We start from the raw sequence: 13,389 nt of genomic DNA on the forward strand, positions 1-13,389 counted from the left end.
TCCTTTTCTCTTCTTCCTTCCCCTTCTCTTTCCCGACTTCCCTGCTCCTCGAGTCTACACTCCTCCTTTTCTCTTCTTCCTTTCCTGTCTCTTTCCCTTTCTTGTTTTTCATCTCATTAGACTTTCTTCTCTCCTCTTCCCTCCTCTCTTTCAGCTCCTTGCTGCTTTTCGCTTCCACATCCTTCTTTTTATCCCTCTCTAGCTTTACCGTTTCCCTACTGCTTGAAGATGACTTTCATTCTCTTTCTTTGCCTTTCCCCTCTCCATTCCCACCGCCGATGTTCTTTTTCTTTCCCCCGCGCGCCAGCGCGCGAGCCGCGGCCCTGGTTCCTGGCAGACGTGGCCCTGGTGTGGGGCTCCTGGTGGAGACGTAGGTTCAAAAGGCGTAGGCCACACCCGAGGTCACCGCAGTCGCAGACCCCAGCGAGCGCAGCTGGCGGTCTGGCATTTCTCGTTAGCTGCTAGGGCTGGCAGCTGATTCGTTGAACTTGAGGCCGGTGGGAGTGGCCCGTGGAAGAGCGAAAGGAAGAGGCTGCTAAAGAGGATGGATTGAGCCCTGTCTCGGGGAATCTGGTGACCCTCCACAGGGAGCTGGGAGAAACAGGCAAGGACTGCCGTTGCAGCAGGTCTTTGGGCACCCCTTGCTCCGAAGGGCCCAAAGGCACGATATGGCACTGTTGGAGAAAGGGCTTCTAAGAGTTTCGGCTATCCTCTTCAATCTCCAATTTGCGCGGTCGGCCTCAAGAATGCCTAGGGCACCAGAGTCCCTTGAAGCCTCTCCACCCATCCCAGCTCACCACGCCAGAAATAACACACCTCCCTGCCCCCATCCCATGTTAATTCCACTGGGAGTGGACAAAACACAGCTATTCAGGACTGCTAAGGACAGAAATTGCAGGTTCTGACAGCTAGCCAGGATAGCTAATCAGAACCAAATCACGCCAAAGCCTAGTCATACGTGGTCGGCAGGTAGTAAAGCACCCAAAGTGAGGTGGTATGTTTCTTTAAGTAGCTGAGGAACGCACCTTTGGTTCTTATTTTCTAGTTGGACCTGGATGTTTCACAATTTAACAAGATTAGTTATAGGGAACGGGGCTTAAGTCAGTGACAGTGCTTGATGCATAAAGGCCCTAAGTTTCTGCTCAGATAAAAAGATGCGTAACACCAGGGCATAGTTGTACTGGGAGTCCAAGAGAGAAGGCCGCTGGAGCTTAAGCCCAGACTGAAGCTACACAGTGAGTTTTAATGCCACGCTAGCATGTTGACACCCTGTTCTTCCCCCACCATATGGAAAAATTTAGTTTCTACACGAAATTAATTTTTTCATCAGATTTTTTTTCAAATCAGCTGGTAAAGAATGATGGCAAGTTCCAGAAGGCTTGAGTGATGGGACAGTTTCTAAGGCTTGCTATTTTTACTTGTCTTGAAAATACTAGGCTCCATACTTTACAAAAAGGTTTGCTTCCGTTCACTGATGCACATACCAAAAGGATGGGTTTCTTTTCTCTTCAAGACATTGTTTCATATTGATGAATAGTTTGCTTGCACACATGTGCATTATGTGTGTAGTGCCAGAGGGGGCAAAAGAGGGTGTCAGATTATCTTGAACTGGAGGCACAGACAGCTGTTAGCTGCCATGCAGGCACTGTTCCCAGTGCCTCATGCCTCTGGAAGTTCCCGCACTCAGGCCTCTGGAAGTGCAGCTAATGCTTTTAACTGCTGAGCCATCTCTCTAGCCTCTGAATTTTCATTTTTTACTGAGTTCTCCCAATCCCACTACATTTATAGTTTTGATGGAAGGGACAGGAGATAATTTTAAATATTCAGCTTAAAAAATAATTCTTAGATATATTAATAAGGAAGTCTTTCATAAAATGCCAACACCCGAAACAGCTTTATTCACATTCACTGCTAGAGTTTATTTTAAAACTTAAAAATGCGACACAGTGAGTGGATATCTTCCACATTGGTTTTTATAAATGTACACACACACACACACACACACACACACACACACACACCCCACACCACACAAAATGAACTAAAGACTTCCCCAAAATAGTTCCTAGAATGTTAATACAGATGAAGTTTAAGCTTTAATAACTTATTTGAATGAGGTCTCTGTGACTTAGCAATGACAATACCAACTGCTCCTATGCCAACTAAGAGTACTTTGTATGTATTTCCCCATAGTGTCGTGGATCAAAATTCTCAAAGTCCAGTATATTTCACCGAGATTCCATTAGTCAACTTGAAAAACTGTCCTTAACCACAGGAGATGTAACGGAATCCTAAATGACAATTATTCCTGTAGAAGGTTATTCAGTCTCAGCAAGACTGGCCTCTGGAGAATGGTGTAAATGGTTCCACGCCACTGCACACATTGATTATGCAGAACAGAAAAGCTGCCCCACTTCTAATTTCACAGAGCAGGAGCCTTATAAAAACTCACTGAAGAAGCTCAATAGATAATGCTCAAACACAGCAGCACTTTATTAACAAGGACAGCGTAACCTGGCACAGGAAACGTGTGAAGTAAATGCTATCTCCGGTGGCATAAATGAATACTCACCACGTGGAGGCACTCCAGGTGTCTCCTAACTGCTGAGTGTGAGGTTGCCTGCGAGCAACGAACGACAAGAGCAACATTGACACCACCATGTGACTGCAAACCCCATTACTTTGAAAAGGGTAATGAAAGGTCATGTCCCTTCACTAGAAAGGGGAGCCAACTGAGTACTAACTGGGCCAAACGCTTTTGTAAATTTCAATACGGCCTGATACCGTTTCCTCTTAAAATAAAGAAGCTCAAGTTTATGTTCTTGAGCATGGCCATTAAGTGTTCAGATTAAGAAGCCCAAACCCATTTGCCCTCAGAACACTGGCTCTAAGAGTCAACTGCTTAGAACACTGATACATTTCTGTGAGGTCTTCAGTGGAACTAAATCAGCATGTTAACATAATCTGAGAAAACGACAAGGGTACAAAGGAGTCAGATGTGTACACATGTACATACACACAAAAGAGTCCCAATTCCAGTGTCACAGGACAGAGAACTTACGGTTAATTATTGTACACAGTGAGTCTTTCTGGCCACTCAGTAATAAGATCCCTTTTCATCACATGATAGTTCTAAACAAATACTTGGAATGCTCAGAAGATTCCACCTTTAGCCTTCTAAGACATAATTTAAGGTGAGACTTAACACAAACGCCTGTCTTCACATGAGTTGAAACAGAAACACTTTCTATTGAAATCCTGGGAAACCTTAGATCATGTATGCTGTCATCTCAGTCTTCTGTAAAGCTACTTGGTGAGGAGGATATTTTCTCACTGAAGTGTAAGAAAGCATTTCAGGACTATGGGGATGGAGGAGGGAGTGCTATGCTTCCTGCTGTGTTACCTTTATTATGTTCCTATGTCACTGACACTGGATTAAGAACAGCCTGCAACAAGTACATTGTCATCACCAGCCACTTTTGCCTCCTTTCTTCTTCTTCTGTTGCTGTTTCTTTTTTGTTGCTGGGGCCCCTGCTGGTTTCTGGTGTCTTGGGGGTACGATGTTACTTGTAGAGGAAGATATTGTTGCTGCACTGCTAGGTCTTGGGGAGGTAGGTGGACTGCTCACAGTTTTACTGGCATCCCTGAAATCACCAGACCAGAACAATTTTTAGTCATTTAGAAATGTAATGCAGGAAAAGAGGTAAGCATACATGTGCATGAATTTCCCTTACCACATCTCATAATCTCCCACACATTTTAAGGATGGATGCACCACGTCTCTGCCACTCTTCTTTTGAATATTTAAAAACCATTCTATAACTAAAGAAAATGTAATATATGCTACACGCCAAATTTAGTAAGTTTAGAAAATCAGCTTTAAGTGACATGTAGAAATAATTCACATTTTAAATTCTTTTTTCTAGGCATTTGTTAGCTCACAGTTAAATGAGTCAGCATCTTAGTTTCAAAACTAAAAGCAATTGTAGGCTATTTTGTGGTCTACAGGACTAGCTTGATTAAACTCAGGGACCTCACACATGATGGATCATTCTCACGGCTCCAACAATATTTTTAACAATATAATCACACAGTTTTAGTGCTGGTAAGCAAATCATTCCATTTTCTTCCTTTCACATACTGCAAACACTTATCAAGACTGTAGGACTGTATTTCTCATACAGCAAATTAACAAAGCCTCACTAACACAGAGTCAGCCTCTGAGATGAACGATATTCTGAGGGACTTCTGTTCTGAAGCCACAACTTACAGTTCGGAGGAGGCTCCTGCAGTTGCTCCCTGTGTTCCTTTTCCAATCTGGTCCTTCTTTTTACCCTTCTTCCTTCCTCGGTAATAAGACCGCTCTCGCATTGGTAGCCATCTTTCTGGATCTGGGGTAACTTTTGGGTCATAATTCTTAGGCAGCTTTCCTGGAAACAATTGATAAATGAGAAACACAGCTAGAAGAGTTTCAAATAGTCTGTTTAAACAATGTGTTCATGCCTTGGAACTTTGGAATAAATAATAACTGAAACTTGACTGAGAAAGCTTTTTCTTGTCTGTTTTTGTTTTTAAGCATTTAAAGAGCAAGTTTATACTCAGTCTTGTTATATTCATCTTGTTTAGCCTACTTTTATAAGTGGCCTTTTTGGTGTTTGATTTTTCAAAACAGGGTTTCTCTGTAGTCCTGGCTGCCCTGGAACATGCTCTGTAGAGCAGGCTGGCCTCGAACACACAGAGAGCTACCTGCCTCTGCCTCCTAAGTGCTGGGGTTGAAGGCATGCGCTATCACTGTCTGACTCTGTCCCTCAGTTTTTGACCTTACTATATAGCTGGGGCTGGCCTTGTACCTCTGAAGTGCTGGGACTGTAGGCATGTACCACATTCAGCTGCTGAAAAACTTTGTCTAGAAACAGTGTCTCACTAGGCAACGTTGCTGGGTCCCAAACTCACTATGGAGACCAGGCTGGCCTTGAACCCCCAAAAATCTGTATCAGCTTCCCTAGTGCTAGAATTAAAGTCTTGAGACACCATGTCTGGCTTTGAGAAAGTTTTATTTGTGTATAGTTTACCAAAAGAGTTTGACTTTATTTATTACATAAAATTTAAAAAATAAGGGAGAGCATTTTCCAGAACTTTAAAATTTATATTTTTTATCTAATAAAATAATTTAAAAATACGACATTAATGTAGGAAGATCACAAATTGTAAGCCAGCTTGGGCCAACAGTGAAACCATGTCTATATACAAGGTAGGAGTAAGTTGATACCCAAGTACTGGAACAAGAAATGAAAAAATGAGACTTCTGAAGACAATGGACTGACACAAACATTAGTTTGTACAATTTGTATAAACTCCACTAAAAATAGCAAAAGCTACATATTTAGAACTTGGAAAACACATGGGCATGGTGACAGCTAGGACTATACAGAGAAACCTTGTCTTAAAAAAACAAAACAAAACAAAAAAGTAGAAAGCATACAGACCCATTGGTAATTCATTTAACTAGGGTTTGAAAAATCAAAAATTCTAAATTGTCAGTGGGTAAAAAATCAGGAATTAGGCTGATCTATATCCCAGGTTCAGGTTTCCCCTAAATCCAAGGAGCGAGAAGTGGCGGCCTCAAGGACAACCTCTGACTAGATGGAGCCAAGCAGAACACAGCCTGAGCCAACCAATGCACAGCATTCCCTAGATGAATGGTTCAGGGATAATCACTAATGTGTGTAATCAGAATCAAATATAATGAGTAAGGCTTGCTCAGTGAGATACTTTCTGTTGTCCTAAACAAGAAGGTGGCCTTGAGTGTTACCCCAAGGCTTCGTGACTCTAGTATGATTTAGTTCTGTGGACAAGGGATCAAAGACATACAATTACTACCAATTAATTTGCTAGTAACTTTCATTTTGACTATCAATTTTATGATCAGTAAATTGTCTTAAGCCAGTCTGGTAAAATTTTATGGTATTTGTGGATTCTAATGTGAAAGAGCTTCCTATGTGTAAGGCACCCTTTTAAGAGCTTGGCATGCAATAACATTTGATTCCTTAAGGTATATATGATCATATCCCATTACAGATGAAAAATTCGCTTTAAGTTCAGAGTCACACAGTTTAATACTGCTATGATAGCAATCTGAACTTAGGCAATCAAACGCTTAAGGGAACACTCTTTACTGTAATGAAAATGTTAGTTACAGTCAAGACAAAAATTAATGTTTGAAAATACCAGAAGAAGATAGCATTTCTAGGTTGAGAGGGTTCTATTTAGGGATACTCTAACTTTTACTGTTGAAAAAGGAACCTAAAACTAGGCACAGTGGTGGACATTTGTGGTTCTAGCACTTAGGAGGCTGATGTAGAAGGAATGCCTTGACATTGAAGCCAGCTTGGGCTATCTCAAACAACACAGAAATTTAATGTGTATTTTTTTCCTCAAAGTCTTACCTTTCTTTTTCTTCTTCTTCTTCTTCAAATCTCCCTGTCTAAAAGAAATAGAGAATCATTATCATCATTGTGATAAAATATAGTTTATTACATATGTCTAAAAAAACAAGCCAGGCATGTTTGTATAAAGGTGTATTTAAGACTTGGTACTGGAATATTAATTCAAGTTCACACTGTAAACTTTTCTCTTAAGAAAAATAAATTCTACTGTATGAAGGTGAGGGTGGGGTGTGCGACAGCATACGTCTCTAATCCCAACACTGTGGAGGCAGAGGCAGGTCAATCTCAGAGGCTAGCTTGATCATCAGAGTGAAGTTCCAGGATGGCCAGGACTACACTGAGAAACACTGTCTTGAAAACCAACCACCCCACCATACCCCACGACCCAAGGAGGGGAAAGAAAACTCAAATTATTACTGTATGTGTGTCTCTGTGCATGATTGGTCTTTGTTTCCTCATGCCACGGTAGGTGTTTACAAGTAAAAACACAACTTTGTGGAGTTGGCTCTCTCCTTTCACCTTTATGTGGCTTCTGGAGATAAAATGCAGACTATTAGGCTAACAGGCGAAGGGCCTTTATCTGCTGAACCACCTCACTGGCCCCTTTTCTTGATATAGGCTCTTGCTAGGTAGTATAAACTGATCTCAAACTCCAATGTAGTGGCATGGTCTGGTGCTTTGTATTGTACTGTTAATCATTTTGCCTCCCGAGGTCCACTTGCTGGCTTTTACGAGCAGAAACTCATGTACCCCAAAATGACAACATTTGCAATCCTTGCTTCCAAATTATCCGATTGGCTGAATAAATGCCTACATGCCTGGGCAGGAGAGAAATGAGGTAGGCATGCCAAAGTGCATGGGCTTGGAGGAGATCATGGGAGAGGAGAGACGGAGAGACAGGTGTGAGAAAAAGAAGAGCCATGATGGGAAAGGTGAAGAACCACCTGGGCCAGAAGGAGTGAACTCTGGGACTGGCGAGCAGAGGAGCGGCCCGGATGGACATGTGTAAGTATTTATAGAGATACTGCATGGGGAATAGCCCAGATAGGAATGATTAAGGCAAAAGGCATGGGATGTGGGGCTGGATGGTAATGAGGCAGTTTAGGGGTTCATATCTGCCCTGCCCTAAAATAGGCTTAGCTAAAATCTATCAGGTGTCTGTGTCTTTTACTGTTTGATACCAGGTTAAATAAAACTGCCATAATTATAGCTGCCACTTTATTAGCAATTTCTATTTTCTACACAAAGTTCTGCCTCAAGGCTTCTTACTGGTGCTGGGAGCTCTTGAATACCCCAAGAGTTGAAAAAAAAACCCTTGAAATGATACATACTAGGCTTAACATAAAACTTCTTACAATATAATTGCTATCCGTTCTTTGGAAAGATCTAGCGATTAGGCCTAAGTTACCAAACTATCTTTTAAGTAGTGTGAGTAGTATATAAAGCATCTAAACGTACCAGAGGTCTACTACTTACATTATCTTACAGAAACCTACCATGCCTTAGTGAGTAACTGTTTGGCAAGATTTTAGAGAATCAAGAAACTTTTTGCCAGAGAACAGGTACAGGCAATATTTCAGGAGGATATGGAAACCAAATTACATTGGTCATGGCCCTAGAAGGGAGAAGGATGGATGGGATACTGTTTACTTATGCTGCACTTTTTCTTTTTAAAGACAGGGCCCCAAGTACATAGTAGATAAAGCAGTTTACTAAGTATATTGGTGGGGAGAGGGGAAGCAGGTCCTGGAAGGGAACTAAGAAATTGGTAATTTACTTCAACGTAATCACTGAGCACTCTGAAAGCTACAATGAGAAGGCAAACCATCTCTTTTGTCTGATAGAGCCGAGAACTGTTAATCAGTGTACTAGGGCTGAAGACGGTGAAGTTTATTTTACAAGAGCCACGCAGTGAGATGACTCAGTCAGTAAATGTTTACTGTACAAACACAAAGACCTGAGTCCAGAGCCTTAGCAGCCACAGGGCTCAGGAGCAAACTCCTCTGTACCCTGCACGCTGGGGAGGCAGAGGCAAGAGGATCAAGGCAGGGCTAGCTGGCTAACCAAGCTGGCTGAATAGGTGAGCTCCATTGGGAGACCCAATCTCAAAAAATATGGACAATGACTGATGTCACCCTCCAGCCTCTTCACACACATGAAAGGTGTACCCAAACACATGCACATAAGATGGAAGTTTTTACTCCTTACAAAATTTGTTTTTGTCTTCAGACAGGGTCTCACGTAGCTCAGGATGGAGAAACTGGCTGAGGATGACTAGAATTCTTGATTCCTTTGAGTCCAGGTCTGTGTCACCATTCTAGGTTCTGTGATGCTAGAGACTGAACTCATCACCTCCTTCCTGCATGAAGGCAGGCACTCTCCAATGAAGCTATATCCCAACCCCATCAAGGTCTCTTACATAATTTTAGATCAGCCTTAGAAAATAATTTACAAATACTTTGAGTTAGAAAAGTATTAATTACCCTTGTTCCTTTGGTTGATTATCTCCAGTAGCTTTCCCACCCTTCTTCCGAATGTACGTAGCACCAGGAGAATTTTCGAGAGCCTCAACATCCACTTTTAGAGACATACTGTCCGATGAGGGCAGGTGCTTACTGAGACTGGTGTTGTAAGGCAGGTGTTCAGGAGCACAACACACACACAGTTTTGCCAACAGAAACATACTGTTTTTTCCTGATGGCCTTTACCAAAAGCACAAAATACACTTATATCTTCTATAGAATAAAAAGTCACATGAAATACACAGTATCCATTGTGACAGGAAAACTAACCATCTTAACTGGGCAATGTAGTTCAACACATTTCCCAGACTACCAAGTGTACATGTCGGGTCAGGCAAAGGCTTTGACAGGTGGTTTCTTAGCATCCGACATGGAACTCAGCTCTGGGGACATGGTGTGATTAGAGTAGCACTTAGAACCCAAACTGACCAACTGGAGTTTTAATTTTCTTCTTCTTTGAGTCCAGTTTAGTCTTGAACTGTTTAGCCCAGGATGAGTTAATTCTCCTGCTCCTGACTCCCAAGTGCTAGGATTGCAGGAACACAGCACAATGCCCCATATCTAACTTTTATCAGCATTGTTTGTGAAGGGCATGTGACCTGCTCCCCACTTCATTACTACTTTTCAATCATACCAATACATAACTCTAAACTTTGTTTTCACCAGGTAAAAGCAACTCTGTGAGTTGAAAACCTTGTGGGTGAAACATAGAACTCTGGTGTTCTGGAGAGCTGTGCCATGGAGGATACGCTTTAGCCTTCTCTGGATCCACAAGCGAGTAAGCGGAGATAAGCTGGGCGAGGGTGTGAATGTCTTTTGAATTCTGTCTAAGAGAAGAAATAAAAAGTGAATAAGCAGTTTAAAAAAGGAGAACTAACATAGGAACGGGACATAGGTTTCTGCACCGCGTTGCAGAGCTTACTTCCATAGCTGTTCTAGGTCACTAATAGCCTCCTTCTTCCGTCCATACTTGAGCTTGAAGTTTGCAGCTTCTCTTATCAAGGACAGGTGAGCAGGGGACTTGGGCTACAGGTTCAACAAAACAAAACAAAACAAAACAAAACAATGAAGTTTTAAGCTAAGTATCAAGCCAGTTGGTAAATCCTATTTATTACTCTTTAAAATAGACCTGCTCATTAAATTCATCTTAAGTTTTAATAAGTGTGTGAAAGAACAACCAATTTATGAAACCAGAACATAATCTACTTCTATTGTGGTCACCTACAAAAATAATGTAGGTCTAGCAGTCTACTTGCCTAGGATGGTATATGGTCTATGTCTAGGACCAACAGAAAACAACCCAACCAAACAAAACAATATTCTCTTCAAATCAAATTTTAAGAGATAGGGCACAGTCTCAAACATTCATCCAACATGGTACCTTCCAGAACACTGATGCTCTCCCACTGCTAGCCGTTACTAAGTGTGTAAACGTAACATGCAGGTATGTGTGGTAGTAGGATGATGTTACTCATGCAGAGAGAGTGGAAAAACTGAAGATGCTCCTGCCAGGTGAGAGAAACACTCATTCCATACACTCCTCTCTAATGACTAGCCACCCACAGGCCCTAGCTTCTTACCAAGAGTGTAATCATGACTTAAGTGTGTGTACAGATGCATACAGCCATATACATGAAAGAGCTTCTAAAAATACAAATGAGCTGTTTTGTTGTCTTGCAGATGATCCTTATGTTTATCAATTTTATTTGGACCTGGTGTAATTTACAAAAATTTGATAGCCTAGTAGTCTTCCCTTTTTGAGATAGTGACTCAGTTCTCTGAAATTTGTAGTTCAGCAGAACATTTTACTATTTATGGAAAAATATGCCCCTCTAATACTTTACTCCATTCCTTTACCTGATGGCTTTGATACCACTGGATAGCCTGTGTGAAGACCTCAATGGCACTGTCAATATCCTCCTCATGGCTGTACATGGTCACCAACGCAGATACCTGTGCAGCAAAGTTCACATGAACAAAGTCAAGGAACAAAATTTTCCTTCACTCTCAGAACAGAGGTTTTAAAAATTAAAAATGCGGGGACTACAGAGATGGCTCAGAGGTTAAGAGCACTGGCTCTTCTTCTTAAGTTCCTGAGTTCAATTTCCAGCAACCACATGGTGGCTCTTAACTATCTCATAACCATCTATAATAAGATCAAATGTTCTCTTCTGGCATGCAGGCCCACATACAGGCAAGAGTTCTGTATGAATAAAAAATAAATCTTTAAAAAAATTAAAAATGCTGAAGAATAAATAAAGATGAATGGAACATCTGTCAGTACGTAACTACCCATAAACTTTTTCTTTAGAGAACACAATTTCTAGAAATACTCAGAAAAATATGGTCTTTTCCAAATAAGAATGCATTTATCTATAAAATGGATGTTCTTCTAAAGCAGTTGGATACAATCAGAACATGAAAAAATAAGCATTTGGATACAGTTACATAAACTATCTTATTGGATATCCAAGAGTGTGCCCAGGAAGCCTCCATCATGGCTGAACTCTAATGAAACCCATGTGTTCTAAGCATCTAAAGCCTACTCAGTGAGTGTGAGGGGCAGCACTGTGTCTGTGTGTGTGTGTGTGTGTGTGTGTGTGTGTGTGTGTGTGTGTGTGAGTGTGTGAGCATGCACTTGTGTAATACTTAAAGGAGCTGTAAAAGAACAGAAACAAGTTGCATTTTTAAGAAACACTGATAAACTGATACAGTCTGGTCATGCTGGTCAGAAAGCGACAACACAAATGTGATGGCTAATCTTTGATGTCATCTTGATACTTTGGGAAGCGGGAGCCTCAACTGAGGCATTGACCCCATCAGATTGGCCTATGGCCATGTGTGTATGGCATTTCTTAACTGTTGACTGATATGGGCAGACCCAGCCCACTGTGAGTGGTGCCATCACTGGGCAAGTAGTCCCTGGACAGTATAAAAATATATGGCTGACTGTGAGCCTGGAGCAAGCCAGGAAGTGGTGTTCCACGGCCTCTGCTTCAGTTCCGAACTCCAGGCTTACCACAATGATTTATTGGTTTACTGTAACTTGTAAGCCAAATAAATGAAATCTTGTCTCCCCAAAGTGGTTTTGATCAGTATTTTATCACAGCAACAGAGACTGACAATGTCAAGTAACCAGTATCAGTGAGAGATTCTGCAGTTATTAAGAAGATAAAAAGATACTTGCATGGCCTCTATGGCAATACAGTTCAGATGAAATGGATAAACTCCTTAAATAGCAAAAGGCCAGAGCTTACAGTCATGTGATGGTACAATTCTAAAAATAATAATAAAGACAAATAACAACACAAAAGCCTAGCACAAGCCTTAAAATATGAACAAAGAGAAAGAACTTGAAGACAGAACATGCTTATCCAGCTGTGAACAAGCTGGACAGAGACAGAAACACAAACGAAATAGTCCTTGTTCAATAGATGCATGTTCTATCACCCCTGAATCAGTGAGTACTACTAAAGACATGGTCCCCAGGTATATAAATCTGTAAAGTTGTCAGCTGTACAAACCTTGCTCTTTGAGGCAGGTTTTCTCTCTGTAGTCCTGGCTGGCCTTAAACTCCAAGAGATCCTCCTGAGTGCTGAGACTAAAGCTTTGTACTAACATTCCTGGCTTAAACCTTAAGGCTTAATATTAAATTAATATTAAACCTGGCTTAATATCTGAATAAAGAACTGAAATCTAAATTTACTGACCACTACTTTTAGTTATTTTAACAAAAGCAAACAACAAGAAAACCCAAACAATTGCAATGACATGAAAAGCGATCTAACAAAACAAAACAATTCCATACACAGATCTGACAATGAGGCTGCCTGTTAGTGCTTGCTTCTGCAGCACATATACTAAAACTGGAACGACACAGACAGGCGGCCTTTTCTGGGTAATGTGGGTTCTAAGTGAGATGTAACACATCTGGTTACCAGAGCACAGACTGACATGAATGCCAGACAAGTAACTGCTAGCATCCTAAATGCTGCTCTGACATTATCAACACCTCAGGAAATAAGAAGACATGAAAGAGAACATAAAGTACAGACATGCAAATGGAATATCGCTTTCACTAAGAGTCACTAAGAAACTTACCATGCCCGGTTTATGCTTTAACTCCTCTATGCTTCTCAGTATTAGACAAGCTTTGGAAATATTACCTAAGAAGATTAAACACAAAATCAGTACCACACTGAATAAAGTATATTATGGGAAAACAATTATTTCCTACATTTTTCCTTGGGAAAGAGACTACCAATTGTATTTTGCAATATCTCTAACTACATAAGCGTTGGGGACATTAGATAGTGTACACACTGCTTAATTCTTATGTAAGGAGCTGACATGTAAAAAAAATTTTTTCCTTCTTTTTTTTTTTTCTATGCTGACTGTGTGGGGCATGTGACTGTGTTCAT

The 13,389-nt window shown here is 41.1% G+C and overlaps 1 protein-coding gene across 1 annotated transcript; it reads right to left on the bottom strand.

The window, feature by feature from the left end:
- Nucleotides 1-2,469: 2,469 nt before the first annotated feature.
- On the bottom strand, nucleotides 2,470-13,134 carry LOC129681197 (signal recognition particle subunit SRP72; the record flags this gene model as incomplete). The annotated part of the gene is given in 8 exon segments (XM_055613080.1): nucleotides 2,470-3,644; nucleotides 4,271-4,430; nucleotides 6,447-6,484; nucleotides 8,930-9,067; nucleotides 9,718-9,795; nucleotides 9,891-9,994; nucleotides 10,826-10,921; nucleotides 13,070-13,134. Coding segments are annotated over 8 exon segments (857 nt in total), but the record flags the coding sequence as incomplete, so codon positions are not given.
- Between the last annotated feature and the right edge of the window lie 255 nt (nucleotides 13,135-13,389).

The sequence above is a fragment of the Psammomys obesus genome, unplaced genomic scaffold, assembly GCF_907164565.1.
Source record: "Psammomys obesus unplaced genomic scaffold, mPsaObe1.curated_primary_1811, whole genome shotgun sequence".
Lineage (NCBI taxonomy): Eukaryota > Metazoa > Chordata > Mammalia > Rodentia > Muridae > Psammomys > Psammomys obesus.